This window comes from Orbicella franksi, chromosome 1 (assembly GCF_964199315.1).
Source record: "Orbicella franksi chromosome 1, jaOrbFran1.1, whole genome shotgun sequence".
Lineage (NCBI taxonomy): Eukaryota > Metazoa > Cnidaria > Anthozoa > Scleractinia > Merulinidae > Orbicella > Orbicella franksi.
The window spans coordinates 42374242-42391076 of record NC_138145.1 but is presented as its reverse complement, the minus strand read 5'-3'; the positions used below and the strand labels follow the sequence as shown (position 1 = coordinate 42391076).

Here is a 16835-nt window from a genome sequence, read left to right as displayed (position 1 = left end):
AATAATTCCACGTACTGGAAACTGAAGTTATTAATTTCTAAATACCTATGCGAGAGCTTGATTAATAACGTTCGCTGCACATTCAGATGTGCCTACTTGTCCTCTGAAATGGTTGGTAAGAAACATTTTCATTTGTTTTTAGGAAACATTTAGTAGTTGGTAACACCAAAAGGTCCCAAAACTGTCTCGTTTGTTTGGATCCGCTACATGTAAGGTAATTTAATTTTAGTACAACCTGTTAAGGATACCTTAATTGCTTCGATCTTTTAAGCTATCGATAATCTTTTGCTGTCTACAACTAACGTTTTGCATTAGGAGCCTAATCCCAGCACGCATTAATAAATGAGAGAACCCCCAGCTTCTCTTCGTGTTAGGTTTCAAGCTGGGATCAGGTTAAAACGTCAACCATATCTACCATTGACAAACTCTGATTGTGTCCCCCTACTCAGTGGATCTTACTCCAGCTGTTGGCGGGCAAGACGGTGGCGCACATCTTCAATCTCATCTCTGGTTCTGTGTTAGGAGATCAAGCAAGACATCATTTTATTGTAATTGTATAAACAAGCAGTAGTTTTGTTTCTCATCAGCACTACATAGAAAAAAAAAACTACAGTGTTTTTTTTTTTTTCTATGCTCTATCTTCATTATCCTCGCCCGTTCACATACTCTTGAAATGCCGTCAAGTAAACTTTCGAAACCTAAGTGTAAATGCGAATGTCTTCCTTCCATAATCAACAAGTCATATCTCGTTATGAATGGTCAGTTTTGTAGATTTTATGACTTATGAACCTGTAACCATGTAAGGCAGAGCTTAGGGAAATGCTGTCGAAGTAAATATCAGCAGGAAATTATTTAGGTCCACAAAAACCGAGAGCATACCCTCTAATGGTGCGTTATATATGACCTATTTTATGATCCAAGATCAATCGGATCATGGTGCATCAAAGGAACCAATGAATCTTCTCTTGGCAAGGATTCTTCTGTTCCTTTGACGTACAGTAATGATCTAAGTGATCCTGGATCATGAACACTGATTCAAATCTTCTCAAGGAACCCAGCCTTATTGTCTTAGCATAACCCCCCCTCCTCCTCCCGACTGAGCCAGAATATCGATAGAACTGACATGTATAGCGACGCTTTGGGCCAAAATCTGCCAAAAAACGCAGGCTCTGTCGAGTGCTGTCTATCAATCAATCGTGATTGATAGACAATTAGTTTGCCAATGCTGGGCCTCTGAGTTAAGCTAAAACCGATGTTGAAGCAGGCCTATGCTACAATGAAAAAGCATAAAATACCGTTGAAGATCCCTGATGTTGTCATCCAGCACCCTCTCCTGCATGGTCTGGGACCTTTCAAGACATTCTTTCGCTTTCTGGAGTTCTCCCCTTTCTTTTTGCACCATACCAAGATCAAACAGAGACTTGGCCGTGTCACGATGATCCTTCAGCAACTCAAGCCTCATCCTCAGCGCTTCATCAGAATACTGTTCAGCTTTGTCGTATTGACCCAAAGCATAGTAGTCATTGGAGAGGTTGTTGAGGATGGTTGCCGTGAAGGGATGATCACCCAATTGTTCCGTGTAAATTGGAAGGGTCTGTTGTTCTCTGACTGCAATGGCTTCCCGGTGGTGTCCTTCAAGCGATAGGGCCACTACCAAAATAATTTACAAGAAAATATTATCATTCGTTTGTCTTGATGCCTTCCAGTTAAGTAAAGGGAAAACTAATACGGAACTGATCCCTAGATAAGGCTCCATTACCAGCCACTGTTCGGGAAAGGAGGGGAAGATTATAGACCGGACTTGAGAGAGCGGCGGCAATCGAGCCTATTCTTAAAAAGAATTCACGCGCACGCGCGTCCAAATGTTAGTGGGTTAGAATCCCAATCCGATTGGTCCTGGCCAGGCTCTTGGCTGGTATCGTTGTACTGTGTTGATGAACAAGACTATTTACTACCACAGTACCTCGCTCAAGCCAAGGATATAAACAACAAATGGGCGTTATGTAACGATAGAAACAAAATCAATCCACGTACCTGCCATATCATTGTATGTTGCTCCAAGCATCACGATGTCCTCGTCCCCATGTCTTTGTCTAATGTGGATAGCCTGCTGAATCTTCTCTTTCCCCTCACGGAATTTGCCTTCCTTTGCGAGACATCGACCAAGTTTGGAGAGACATTGAGCCCGGCTATTACCCGTGTTGATGCTCAGATCCAGACTGCTCTGAATTCTGTCTCCTTCCACCAAATATTCCTTAGCTCGTTCCGCGGCTACATCACACAGACCTGGCGAACATGAGCAGTGGAACACTTGTTTGATCCCCAGGGAGGTCAGGCACTCACTCAATCTCTTTTGATCTCGCATTTCTTCAGACTTCTTTCTCAACAATTTGAAAACAAATTCATATTTCTCCTTTCCAAGCATCTTTGCCAGAAGCTCCCCAACGCTGTTGAAGACATCGATGTACTTTCCAATTTGTTCTGCAGTCATTTCACCGTTGTCACACCACTCAATAAGTTGCATGACATTCTCTTCCTCCTGTCGGAAAGCTGTAATTGCGTCTGAAGCGTCCTTGCTCAGGAACAGTCTAAATGTGTCTGCCAGGAAGGCAAACAAGTGATTGATGAACACATTCCGCGCATTAACAAAAACTTCACGAAAACCTGGCTGATCTGATGCCATTTTCCTGCAGTAGTCACGAATGACTCTGAGAAAAGTATAAAAGCAAACACCTCCAACGATGTTTTGTTCCAAAAGAGATCGCTTTGCCAGTTCCAATGCATTTTTTGTCAGCTGATGTTCGCTCACCATCGATGAACGAAGAAATTGTTCAGCTCTAGGCAGAGTAAAACGCCCTCTAAGAAGTGCTAATGTTATAAGGGTGTTCTTTTCTTGTGCAGTTAGTCTGCCAAAGCAAGTATCGAGGCAAACGCCAATCTTTTCGTCCATTGGGACTGCCTGAATCTTTCTTAAGAACTCAAATTTATCTTGTGGTGATGAGCAGTTCATAAGTTCCACGAGACTAAGCAGGTCATGGTGTGACAAGGCTAAGGTGTAGAGAACGAGTGGAATGCCGCTACAAATCTCTGATAGCTCGTGCGCGCATTGTTGGTTTTCTATCCTTTTTCCAATAGCTGTTTGCAAGAGCTGAAATGATTCTTCTGGTTTAAAGCAAGCCAGATGAACCTCTTTCTGCCCTAAGCTCGGGAACACAACTTTCTCTGATGAGGTGACCAGTAACTTGACTTTTTTTGAAATCTTGACTATTTCAGTGATGAAATTCATAATCTTCGATTCTTCGCACGCTGGGTTTTGAGCCATTGCTCCTTCATGGGGAATTTCTCGCCCAATGTCCCCCATATGCAGCAGAAATTCAAAGTTGTCCAGCAACAACACCGTGTAGCAATCGTGGCTTTTCAGACGATTTTTCAGTTCAGATATCGGGTTGTCGACTGGATAATGGTAAACTTGTTGAAGAGCCTTTTCTGCGAAATCGTCCAGAGTACTTATATACCTGCAGTTGACATAAACAACCACGGCACGACTGTCGGAGTCCAATCTGTCGTTCGCCACCTTGATAGCCGTGCTTGTTTTACCCACGCCAGTAACGCCATGGACGAGAACACATCTGCAATTGTGTTCTGGACAGAGGTATCTGCTAATGGCATTGCATTCTTGGACACGACTGACAAAATGAGGTATTGTTTCAGGGAGATCGGAAAGATCTCTGCACGCTCCTGTGAGACAAATGTTACTTTGTTAATCACCAACTCTAGAAGGACGGGTCAAATACTTACATATCTTTCACGACTGAGAGAGCTTTACTTAAGGTTTTAAAAGACTGAAAAGACTGCAAAGCATCTAATACGAGCGAGAATCCGCCAACTAATATACACGGTCAGTTCTTCCGAGAACACTAACTATCAATATTGTAAATTATAATGACCAACAAGTGGACACAATTTGCGTTGGTCGGCAGCTGTAAGCTGTTTATTTTGTTCTTCTGAGATTTATACAGGTAGATATGACTAAATTTATTGACGTGGCACATTTTGCGACACTGTTTGTGCTCCTGCCTGCAACTTCGAAGATGAGACTCGGTCCCAACTTTAATTTATTGTTGAAAAGAGTCATCGATTATTAATCGCTTTTTCAGTAAATAATACAAATAGAATACTGAATCTCAGACAGTTACCGATTACAGCATTAATCATAACAATTACAATTTCCTCAAATGTGATTGGTGCATAAACTGCTGTATTTTGCTCTAATTAACCTGCAAAGTTGTAATCGGACAGTTGGCTGTAATCGGACACCTGTAATCGGACAGTTACATGAGCCAATCATTTTAAGCCCTCTCCACTAAATCCACCAATCACAACATTGATTACAGTCACTATAGTAACCAGTTCAAGAGACTGACTTTGTAAAATTGTGGAGGTTTAGTTTCCAGTGACTGTATTGAAAGAAACCTAACAGCCTTTTTGCAAGCTCTTCCCATATTCTTCATTATGATATTTAAAAATGGCTATTACCATATTTATTAAATCCATTTTGAAATCACTGGTTATCCTTGCAATCTGATTGGCTCTCAATGGTGCGATTTATTCATGAATCGCACTATTTTTTGCTCTAAATCGCATCTTTTTCTCAGCCATTGTGAATGGGACAGTAAAACAAAACAACAAATCAGATTTCAATATTAGTTTAAAGTAAACAATAAAATTTCAGGAAAATGAAAGGCAAAAAGCCATTGTGTGGAGAATTTAGCAACTAGTATTGCCAAAACTTTGTTGTTATTGTGTTTTTTTTTCCAAAAAACTTGACGAATGTAATTAATTACAGTTTCTAAATGACAATTATCAGCTCCTTCAGGCTGAACACCTACTTTAATGGAAGTTTCCAACTTTCAGTGTCCATTTTGACGAATATTTTGGCGATTTTTCTTCAACATCTGCTCAAAATCCGTATGATACCGAGTCCAGTAAAACATAAACAGACGAAAACCACACAACGACAAATTCAGGGCCATCTCAAGAAGGTAGATGTTTCCAGGTTTCTGGTAGTTTCAAACGAAGCAACAAAAGAGCTCAACTCTGTCGCTGTGAATAAACATAGTCAAAATACGCCCCGCTCCACAACCCAGTGAATGAATGAACGTCTTACGAAGCTGGTGTTAGCCCCGCCATCTTGGAAATGTCTTGAAACAAATGGCGCCGCAAGAACTTGACAAGGTCCTGAGTATTGAGTCCTTCGCCGAGGTCACAAAAAGAAACGGAGATGATAACGAGCTGGACTCCCTTAAAATCATGCCATTAAACGGTATGAAAGAAAAAAAACGTACCATCCACTGGGCATCGTGCACTCGAGGGAGTTTCACAACTCAAAAGAAATCCATCGCAGAATTACGCAGGATGCACCTTCAAATTCCTTCTCCAAAGACAATGAAAAGTCTCAGCCTCAACCTCAGAAGAAAGAAAGACCTTCCATCATTGATTCAGGCGACGAGAATTGAACTTTTATACCTGAAGCAGACTATTTTCGTTCTGACTTCAAAACCGCTTGTTTCTTTGTCATGCTCGGATGAGTTTTCGTCACATGACATCGTTTTGCATACTAAATGAGACGTAAAGGCGTTTCCGGTTCCGCTTTTTTTTTAACAAACCGGCTACTGGAACAATACACCAAAAGTCTAAAAATTAAGGCGATAAAATTGTGTGATTTCAAAATGGATCTAATAAAGTGGGAATTGAACTTCGGGTCGTGCAATTTTGGTCTGAAATCATACGCGTGATTTCAAAATCGAACGAGCGCGCAGCGCGAGTTCGATTTGAAATCACGCGTATGATTTCAGACCAAAATTGCACGACCCGAAGTTCAATTACCATTATGAATGACCATTATCATTGTCGTAAAACAGTTTTGTCGTTCTTAATAATGTACTATTCTGTTTTCTTTGCATTCTCTTAACCTTCCATTCTCTCATTGCCCCATCCACTCGTAGCACCGTCCATCCACCCATTATCCCATCTTACTGTCCCGTCCACCCCTTTCTCAATCTCCTCTTTCACTGACATCAACCTTCTTACGGGAGATCAGTGAAAATAATACCCTGAGAAAATACTTGATGAAATAGCTAACCATGCAGCGGCGTTCTATCTTTTTTCTCTCATCAGCCAATCCTCCTGTCCTTCCAATTTTTGTGTCCCCCCTTTTTAACCCAAATAAATTTCCTTGGTGGAGAGATAAAGAAAATACTTCCGACTCTAAGTTTACCATCAAAGTTCATTATACCTGCGCAACTTTCCTGTGTAGGCGATGAAGCAGTGGCACCCGTATGTTGATCTGGCAAAGAAAGGGAAATTCTCATTAATATAAATGGCCTGAAAATTCTGCAGCATTTCTGTTCTTTTCTTAATTATAACGTCCCAGAGACATGAATTAATGCGAAGGCATTAGGGTCTTTGACTACGAATTACGAGCGACATACTTTTATCTCTAAGAAGCTACGACGTTATTAGGTCTCCAGATTTTTACGATTTGACAGCGGTCAAACGCAAAAATCCAGTGTCACTTCCGGCGTTCGTGGCCTCGCAGCTTGCAAGAGTTTGAGAAAATGAGCAAGACCTTAGTAAGAAAACGTTATCAAGAGAGAACAGGAAAACCAAATACTGAAAGAAAAAGACTTCCGACTCTAAGTTTACCATCAAAAACCAAAAGAAAAGACTTCCGACTATAAGTTTACCATCAAAGTTCATTATACCTGCGCAACTTTCCTGTGTAGGCGATGAAACAGTGGCACCCGTATGTTGATCTGGCAAAGAAAGGGAAATTCTCATTAATATAAATGACCTGAAAATTCTGAAGCATTTCTGTTCTTTTCTTAATTATAACGTCCCAGAGACATGAATTAATGCGAAGGCATTAGGGTCTTTGACTACGAATTACGAGCGACATACTTTTATCTCTAAGAAGCTACGACGTTATTAGGTCTCCAGATTTTTACGATTTGACAGCGGTCAAACGCAAAAATCCAATGTCACTTCCCGCTTTCGTGGCCTCGCAGCTTGTAAGAGTTTGAGAAAATGAGCAAGACCTTAGTAAGAAAACGTTATCAAGAGAGAACAGGAAAACCAAAAACCAAAAACTAAGCGGAAAGCAATTATTAAATTCTATGTTTATAGGTAGCGTACAAAGCTTGATTTTTCATTGATGGTTGTTACGACTCAAAACTGAGACGTTAAAAAGCAATTAGGGAGTTTAAGCAAATCATTACGGCTGGTGCCACTACGGCTGCCGTGACCGAAAAGGTCTGGGGAGAGTACGTCTCGGTGGTTTGCCAAATTTTTTGAGTTATTTTTTTGTAAAAAAATACCTCTTAGTCGGCGCGTCGAGCATGTTATGGACGGGTCAATGGATGAGTGAGTGGGAGATGTATGTATGTCACACCAATCAGATTGGATCTGCTATAGACAGCCAATCAAATTTCTTGTTGTAAAGGTAAATGGTATGTGAGAAGATTTGATCCCCACACAGTTTAGAAAGGCCATATTTATTCTTCTATGAAAGAGGAGGAAGTATTCATATATTGGGCTTACTTCAACATTTTCTTTGGGTTAGGGTGAGGACGTTAGTTACGAACGAGATGAGCCTTGAGGTTTGAAACAGTTCGTGAGTTAGTAGTATGAAAATGCAACGAGATATTTTTATTTTTAGTTACTAAGGTAACTTGATACTTTTGTTTTTCACAAGGAGTAAATTCAATTACAGGTCACGAATCGTCGCTTCTAGTTCTTAGGACATGTTTTAGAGGAGACGAGATTATTTAGATTTGAAACAGTTCTAACGTTCACAATAGTAAGTGCAGGTAACGATTGTTTTGTTCTTGTTGCATGCAAATACAACGAGATATTTTTATTTTTTAGTTACAAAGGGTAATTTGACACTCCTGTTTTTCACAAGGGAGTAAATTCAATTAGAGCTGACGAATCGTCACCACTCTTTCCCACGAGATGTTTGCTATCTTTAGTTACAAATGGTAACTTAACACTTTTGTTTTTTATATGGGAGTAAATTCAGTTAGAGCTGACAAGTTATCGGCTATTGTTCCCAGGATATTTAACAAACAAAAAAAGCTTTCATTATTTCTGGACAGTTTGTACGTCTCTGCAGTAGCAGTTTATTTTTATTTGATGGGCATTTAATGACATTCTTTTCAGTCCGATATTTTTAAAGATAAAAAGTATGAAAACTGCTCAAATGTTCTTTGAAGACTGCGTGGCACCAAGTTAAAGTGCAATTTAATTAAATCAGACTTTCAATGTGCCAGAGAGGTTTTTTTTCTCTTTCTTTCTATTTTTGGTGAAGTAGTGTTGTTGTGTTGTGTTGTGTAAAAAGGGTAAACTTACGACTCGTATAAAATGCGAAAAGGTCTCTTAACTTGAGTATTTTTGAGCAAAAATTCCTCTTGGGGGTTGGAAGGGCTATGTGATCGGTGAGTGAGGGAGTTATACATGTGCACGTGTCACACCAATCACAGTGTGGGTTTTATCAAAGAACGAATCAAAGAAAAAAAATAAGATGGGTATCTACATTAATCTGGAGACGTGTCAGATACAAGTAGTTTGTTCAGTCAAACATTTTCTGGCTTACTATTTAGCTATCTTACCATTACCGATGTAACATCGTATGTACATCATAAATTACCCGTTTCTTTCTTGCTGTACATCGCAACCAAGAAAACTTGTCAAATTAACCAAACCATTACTGCAAACAGCTACATGAATGCTCCTATCTCGAAGACTTCACAAAAAAAAAATAATAACTCTTGCACGCCTTGCGTGCCTATGTTACGTTTAGCAAGCAAAGCGAAATACAAAGATGAAAGAAACATCGGCTGAGGGGTTTAAAATCTCTTTTATTTAGTTTCTCACAGCCAAATGGCTTCGCTCAAAGGACAACGGCCGTCATTCGCCTTCCTAGGACGAACATGCAGATTATTTCTGAGCGAATGCCATACGCTTTGTACCATAACAATTTGATGGATGAAATATACAATTTCAAAGACAAATATCTCAAAGAATATCAAGTGAAGAACACAAATATCAATACTCAAAGAAGCGAAATAGCAGCGTATAGTTATCCGAATATAAAACATCTTAAACGCTCAAAGCAAACTTAACCGAAGAAAAACAACCTCGTGCTAAGGGCTGGTTCACACTTTGACATAAGCATAAGCATAAGCATAAACATAAGCATAAGAAAAATATGTGTGAACCGGGGTTACATAAGCATAAGCATAAGCATAAGCACAAGGAATGGAACTTTTTCCATTTTCTTATGCTTATGCTTATACTTACGTTGTGAATACTTGAGTGTGAACCGGGCATACTTAAACACAGCGGTCAAACGTCTGCGCATGTGCGAGCTATGGGGCAACTAAAGGCGGCCAAAATATTTTCATAACCTTGTTCTTTTCGTGGGTCATCGGCATCCTATAAATGACATTGTCCTCGTTATTTATGTATTTGTTTGTGTTTTAGCTTGTACAACGAGAGCTAAGAGAAATGAGAGGTAAAACTTGTTCTACCTTCTGCTTGTTGCACGTCTTTCCTTTCCGCGGTTTGTATTTTCCGTGCTTCTTGAATTTTTTGTCCGCCTCGACTTTGCATTTAGTGCACCAGTTTGTCCAAGGTTTGTAGTTTGGAAAAGATTTTCCCACCTGGTCAAAGACCTGGTACAGGCGGTTTGGGATCGGTATTTTGGCCTGCTATGCCCCCATAACGATGGACATGAACATCGTTTGTAGTTCGATTCATCTCGTTCCTGTGCTCCAGACAAATCCAGGATGCGGACGGAATCCTGCCAGTCCTCGCCAAGACTTTTCCAGCTCGTCTGAGCGAAGCCGAATCAGTGCAACTGTTTTTTTTCTTCTCCAGTTTTTTTCTCCTTTTACACACCGCTTGTCGTCCGTTTCCGGCGTCACGCATCGTGTGATTAATAAAAACAAACAAATCTATACTACGCCGTCGGCTCGTACCATGACACTGGTTTTCAAGACTTATAAACTTTTTTGGTAAAGCTTAAAACAAAATGGTAAATCAACAGAATACCGGTAACTTAATTAACTTTGTGCCTGAAAAGTCTTAAGTTTTCCTTTTACCTACTTTCTTTTCCTTTTACAGATTTCTATGAACTTTTCATTTTTTTTTTCGTAAATTTTGCGTGACACCGGTTGTTTTCCATGTTTTCCTTTAAATTTTTGCGCGGGAAATTGGCGCGCGGCTGCCAAAAATGCACCCGTTTGCGCATGCCCGACGTTTGACCACTGTGTTGTATACATAAGCATAAGCGTAAGCATAAAGAGTTTTCTTGTCAGCGGAATACACAAAAATAAAATCCAGGCCCGCTCTGTCAGAATCTGTCAGCTGAAAACATGGCGACGCAGGTGAACGAAAAGTTGGCGGAATCTGTCCGCAATTATCCTTGTTTGTACGACAAAAAATCAGCAGACTTTAAAGACAAAAACAAGAAAAGGAAACAAGAAAATGTTGGATTTCTTCTCGTAAAAATGTCTCTTATCGAGACCTTTCTCGGTTTTCTTTGTGTTTGCCTTTGCATAAGCAATCTTCTTCGATTTGTACGGCTCAAGAGTAGCAACAATCCAATTTCGACTTCTTATCCGCCATCTTTGATTCCTGAGAGGTGAACTGCGCCTGCGCAATAGCCATCCTTATGTCTATGCTTATGTAACCCCGGTTCACACTATTTTTCTTATGTTTATGTTAATCCTTATGCTTATGCTTATGTCAAAGTGTGAACCAGCCCTAAACACAAATATTTCACTTGACTCACTTCGCCATTCCAACACCTTTGCCAAAACTTATCGTAAATTCAGGATATGGATTTACAAGCTTATGAGAGGCAGCCTTGACACAATCTTTGACTTAAATTGACTTTAAAGGATATAGTATCCAATGGAATTCCTAAAAATGCCGAGATGTCCGTTGAAAAGGGCCAGAGAAGAGAAATAAACCCGACATAGTAGCCACTACGGCAAAACATCCCAACTTGCGTAGTCAGATTTCACGCCACGGCTGGATGCAACCGACGTACATGCGCAGTGTCTCACTTTTGAGGAAATTCACTTCCGGCAGCCGTATCAGCGTCAGCCGTAGCGATTTGCTTAAAGTCCCTATTATTTTGGCGCGGCACCGTTCCCGCCAAAACTTTCATACTCGACCCAGATACTTTAAAGCCACACAACTTATTCGTCCAAACGTAAAGAAAAGAAGAACGGTAGTGAGAACAAATGATCTTTGCCGTTCACAGTGCCATAGCTCCCCTTTTCCTCCACCGAGAAAAGAAGGAAAAAATGATCACTAAGCAGCAAACAACAGTTTTTCTGCACCTGCTTTGCTTAACTTTTTAACCTGATTCAGACTGAGAGTTGAAGGTGGACTTAGGAGGAGATTGGGCGAGGAATATCTCGATGGCTTTTCAAACAGTACCTTCATATCACTCAAAAAGTGAACGCCGCGCTAGAAATTTTCCCGCCTTTTCATACTATCACTTCGTTTAACTCAAACTGAAATGTCTTCATTTTCCAGTTGATTGAAGAATCAAGGACGTTCGCGCGAAAATTTTCCGACATTGATTTTTTTTCCGAGACTTTTACCACTGCAAGATGATGAGTAAGTTATGTCAGAAAGGTAAAAAAAATGGGGGGTCACCGACTTTGTTTTGGAGAGAACATGCCCGGAAGAGCACCCTGAATCTGAAAAAATCGGGCTTCGTTAGTGAATAAGGCCACAGTGTCTGTAAGCCCAAAAATATTCCAATTAGATCTTTGAAGTGAAATTTTCTCTGCCAAATATTGTTTTGGACCTATTAAGTGAATTTAGTCAACTGGTGAGGTTCCTGGACGCTAAGGAGGCAACTGGTGTCGATGGTATCCCAGCAAGAATTCTGAAATCATGTGCCCGGGAGTTATCGACGCCCCTGTCCAAGCTGCCCAACCTGTCGTTTAGTTTGGGTGAAGTTCCCTCAACTTGGAAAAGTGCTAATGTTACACCAGTTTTTAAAGACAATGCCAAGGAGAATGTTGAAAACTATAGATCCATCTCCCTGTTATCTATCTTGGGCAAATGTCAGGAAAGAATTGTCCATCGTGCCATCTACTCTCATGTTTCACCCTTCCTTACTGATTGGCAGCATGGCTTTGTTAAAGGGCGTTCCTGTATAACTCAGCTAGTCCTCACTCGCTATATGTGGAGCAAAGCACTGGATGCTGGCCTTCAGGTAGATGCTGTGTTTTTGGACTTTGCTAAGGCGTTCGACCGCGTGAACCATAAGATTCTTCTGCATAAATTGTGTAACTTTGGAATATCAGGGTCGCTGCTTGCTTGGTGTGGTGACTATTTATCGAATCGTAAACAAAGAGTCGTGGTTGATGGAAATTGTCCTAGCTGGCTGGATATTCCATCTGGCATGCCGCAGGGGTCCATTTTGGGTCCCCTATTTTTTATTATTTTCATCAGTGATCTGCCTGAGGTGGTCAGTCAAGAAAGTTCTGTGGCATTATATGTAGATGACTGCAAGATGTTTAGGGTGGTAAACTGTCCAAGTGATCTAACGATGTTTCAAGATGATCTAGATAGTTTGTGTACCTGGAGTCAACACAACAGGATGACCTTCAATGTTAAGAAATGCAAGTTGATGCGCATTACCCAGAAGAAAGAACCATTCAGATCTAGTTTCACCCTAAATGAATCGCTCATAGAGGAAGTTTATGAGTTCTGCGACCTTGGTTTGCTTACTAATCATCATCTTTCTTGGAACTCTCATGTAGATGCCATTACAAAAAAAGCTAATAGAATTTTAGGCCTGCTTAGAAGAACTTGTAGAGGTTGGAAGGACATCGAAACCCTGAAGGTGCTGTATTGCACGTTGGTGAGATCGCAAGTGGAATATGGATCAGTTGTGTGGTCGCCACACACCGCAAGAAACATTGACAAGCTTGAGCGCATACAGCGGAGGGGAACAAAATTTACTCTTGGAAAACGGAATTCTACCTATGACGAGCGCCTGAAATGTCTTAACCTGCTTTCGCTTGAAAAGAGGCGCTATCTTTTTGATGTCACATTTTTGTATAAGACTTTAAATGGATACTTGAATGTGGATGTATTTCCGTTTCTGAACTTTTATTCTCAAGATGATGCGCATAGGTTTAGACATGTTGATGACTACTCCTTGAAGACAAATTTTGCTAGAACGACTACTTTTAAAAACACTTATTTTAATAGAATTGTGGAGATGTGGAATTCGATACCCTTAGATATTAGGTTATCTCCTAGTTGTGCAGGTTTTAAGTCGAGAATGAAGAAGTTTTTAAGTGAGGAATGAATACTTGATTTAATTTTTTTTTTTTCTTGATTGTTATTACATGATTATTTATTTAGATTGGCTACATGGTGATCTGTCTCGCATGGAGTGTTCCACTCTTTTACAGATTATCCTTATGGCTTTGCCTGTTTGTGTATGCCTTTAGACTTAGATTTAATTGCCATTAAATTGTAATAAATAAATATATAAATTTTAAGGAACAAGTTCGCATTTAGCGACCATAGTTTCACGGGCCTTGCAGCCCCCAAGATGGCAGGATTCGATGTCCCGTGAACAGAAATCTTGAAATTTTTTTGACTTCCCACATTGATTTTTTGTTCATTTTTTGGACAATGGGGATATAATTGCAAATAAAATCTGTTTCTGGAAAGGAAAGTAGGGGTCACCGAACGTCCAAGATCGTTAATTATACGTAGTCTCGTGGTACTTCCGTAGAACTGGACTTGTGTCTCATATTGGCTTATTTAAAATAGTTACGAAAAGACTGTACCAGTTAAATGCCATTATGTAAGTGGAGCTAAGAAAGATAAATTCAAAATACCTCTTTGTCCTGAACGAGTTGGAATATCCTGAGGCTGAGTAATGTTTTTATCCATTGCGTCAACCAGTGAGGTCTTCCTTAACTATATAGAAGGTATAAAAAAAAAGACTGTAATTATAAAGTAATATGTAGCCTCCTACATTTGTACTCACTCACGCAATTTATAAACTTAGGCTTCGAACGCAAAAAGTGATTCACAAGAAGGAAGAGATTCTGCGTTTTCTTTTTAAAGAAACAATTTGCACCAGATTGCATTGTGCGCAGTGTAACCAAGCCATTTTATAATCTTCTAAAATCTCAACTTTTGCTCCGACCTTATGGGCTGACGGTCTGGCTGGTTTATTGTTCCGACGTTGTCTAGTGAATGTTTATTGTCTCAGCTTTGTTTGGGTTTTTCCCTCGCAAATCTGCTTCTCAAATTAGCGCCGGAGAACATTTTATTGAAGTCCTTTTCTATGAAGGCAGCCACGACCGTTTGCAAAAAGTTCATGCCCTCGAACAAATGCTTTCTCGCTGGTTTCTAATACACTCTTACTAGACTGTGTAGCCCGCCTACACCAAAGATTTTCACACTAAACGAGATTCTTTACATCACACTGAACAAAAATAAAAGAACGATAGATGTGCATTTTCCTTTCAAAAGTACTGTATAGTTGTCTGAACCAAGTTAATCTCTTTATTATTTCTCTCTAATGGATTGCTCTTGTATAAGCCTTCATGTTTCGTCTACAAATCTTCAATCGCGTCAAGACAAAACGTAATAGAATCTCGAGTTGTCTGACCTGTCACTTGACACTTGAAAAGAAGGCCATATTTCGTAATCTTAACTCTTTCAAGCCAAAGGGATATTTTTGACCGGAAGTCGATATAAAGCTATCGTAACCATGCAACAAGCTCTAACTAGTTCGCCATTTTGCAAAGTGCATTCATCACTAATTATGGCATATTTGGGACGTTGCAAACATTTTAAACTTATACATTAAAAGTGCACAAGGCCTGCAAAAAAGACTCTTCACTCACAGAAGCGATCGCCGGACTGCAATTAGACTTCTAGCCGGCTAATAGACGTCCATAATTCACCTAATTCCAGGTCTCGTTAAATAAGGATAATGTAGGCGATTTCTCTTCCTTTTGAGAATAGCTTCCGTCGACACTAACTTAATTACCCAGCAGTAGGAGAGCTTGGCTATTATAAATTGACCAGCAACTGAAAGTCGATCCTGATACAAGTGTGCAAGACAGAGGAGGAATTAGATTGTTATTCCAACCCAATATCATCGATTCAGTGAAGTTGCAAACGCGAAGCAGGTTTCAAGAAACTCACAACTAAAAGATGTCTCAGCCATTCACGGCCTCGCCCTTACCTTTTTGTCAGTGCAACCCACGGCCTTGTAACTAAACGAATGATTCAAAATAGAGGTGATAAACAGTCCTCGTTGTTAATTCCCTGCCTGAATTAATTAACGGTTTACTAGCCTTCTACACACCCAAATGAATGTCTGAATATATATATCAATATATCTTCATATTAGAGATCTGATTGGTTGATATTTATCTCCTAGAGCAGTGTCAAATATAATTATGTAACCCTGTCACAGAATATGAGTGACACTTCAAACTTGAACAGAGGCGTTAAAGGGGATTATACCTAAATAATTTTTCGGTCCAATATCTTCTCCGCCTATTTCAATACTCCTTGCCTGAGGTCATTACAGGCAGACAATAGTGCCACTGTTCACCTGCGGAAAGAAGACAAAGAGACCTTCGTGTTGGAGAAAATGACTGTGCTTGAAAGTAAAAAGTGGGAAGTAAAAACATTAAGCGTTTTCCTTTGAAACTCACTGACAACTGAACAAAGTGGATCACTTAATAATTTCACTACAATGGACTGCTCTTATATAAACCACGTTTCGTCTTCAAATCTTCAGGTTAGGAAAACTCGTAATAGAATCCCGAGTTGTATGAACTGTCACTTGACACTAAAACAAGGCCAAAGTGGTAATATGCCAGGGATATTATTAACTAGAAGTCTAAAGCTATAGTAACGATCCGCTTCAACTAGTTCGCTGTTTTAGAAAGCGTAACACTATTTATGGCATTGAACATTGAACAATTCAAAGAAGGACACAAGGCTTGCAAAAATGACTTGTCACTCACAGAAGTGACTGCAATTAGACATTTGGCTCCGTCGATATGCTTACGTAATTTCGAGGTCTTGTTGATCTTTAAATCTCTGCCAAAGTCTTACATTGTCTAATGCTGGTGTGCTCGATCTCTCCTCCCTCAGGAAATTGCTATCGTCAACAATAGGAGATCGCTTGCTATCGTAAGTCAGTGAATAAATCTAATTATAAAATTTTGCACCACATAGAGGCGGAAGTATACTGAACAGTCCTCTTCGAATCCAGCATTATTGTTTCATTGAAATTGCAAAACCTCTAGGAACTTCAAGTAATTTACTGCTGATGTTATCTTACCCTCTCATCTTTTTCTCAATGCAACCGACGCTCTCGTAGCGAACGAAATAACTCGAAATAGTTATAAAAACATTTTTCATGACTGTTTACCTCATTCAACTATCAGGTCGCGCATAATTTACTTCATGTGTCAACACCGCAGAATATGACACTTGATTGGCTGATTTACCAACTCTCTAGTGACACATACTTACTTTTATAATAAAGTTTCCATATAACGAGTGCTCTGATTGGCTGAAACAGCGTGCTTTGTCAAAGAACAGAGCTCGGGCTGACGACGGTAAGCTGGCTATCAAATTTTTGCTTTTACTATCACGATCAAAGGCAGGACCGCAAAACTGTCTCGATGTTTTGACCCAGTACTGCAGATCGTGGATGTTAAACATAAATCCCCCCAAAAAAACAAAGTTAT

The 16835-nt window shown here is 39.9% G+C and overlaps 1 protein-coding gene and 1 long non-coding RNA gene across 4 annotated transcripts in view; both read right to left on the bottom strand.

Moving 5' to 3' along the window:
- Positions 1-3911, bottom strand: part of LOC145481468 (uncharacterized) — a 41516-nt gene extending 37605 nt beyond the window's left edge. Inside the window, exon 1 of the mRNA XM_081459969.1 lies at positions 2035-3911. Coding sequence (XP_081316095.1) covers positions 2035-3361 — 1327 coding nt within the window. The 5' untranslated portion in view covers positions 3362-3911. The remainder of the gene's footprint in view (positions 1-2034) is intronic.
- A 1981-nt stretch (positions 3912-5892) lies between these two features.
- LOC145482252 (uncharacterized) overlaps positions 5893-16835 on the bottom strand; it is a 74180-nt gene continuing 63237 nt past the window's right edge. Inside the window, exons 3-6 of one of the 3 annotated variants that reach the window (XR_014048739.1) lie at positions 15311-15685; positions 13947-14028; positions 6747-6815; positions 5893-6346 (exon numbers count right to left, since the gene is read on the bottom strand). This is a non-coding gene — a long non-coding RNA (uncharacterized LOC145482252). Of the gene's footprint in view, positions 6347-6746; positions 6816-13946; positions 14029-15310; positions 15686-16835 lie in introns of those variants that run through there. The other 2 variants (XR_014048740.1, XR_014048742.1) reach the window with 2 other exon arrangements.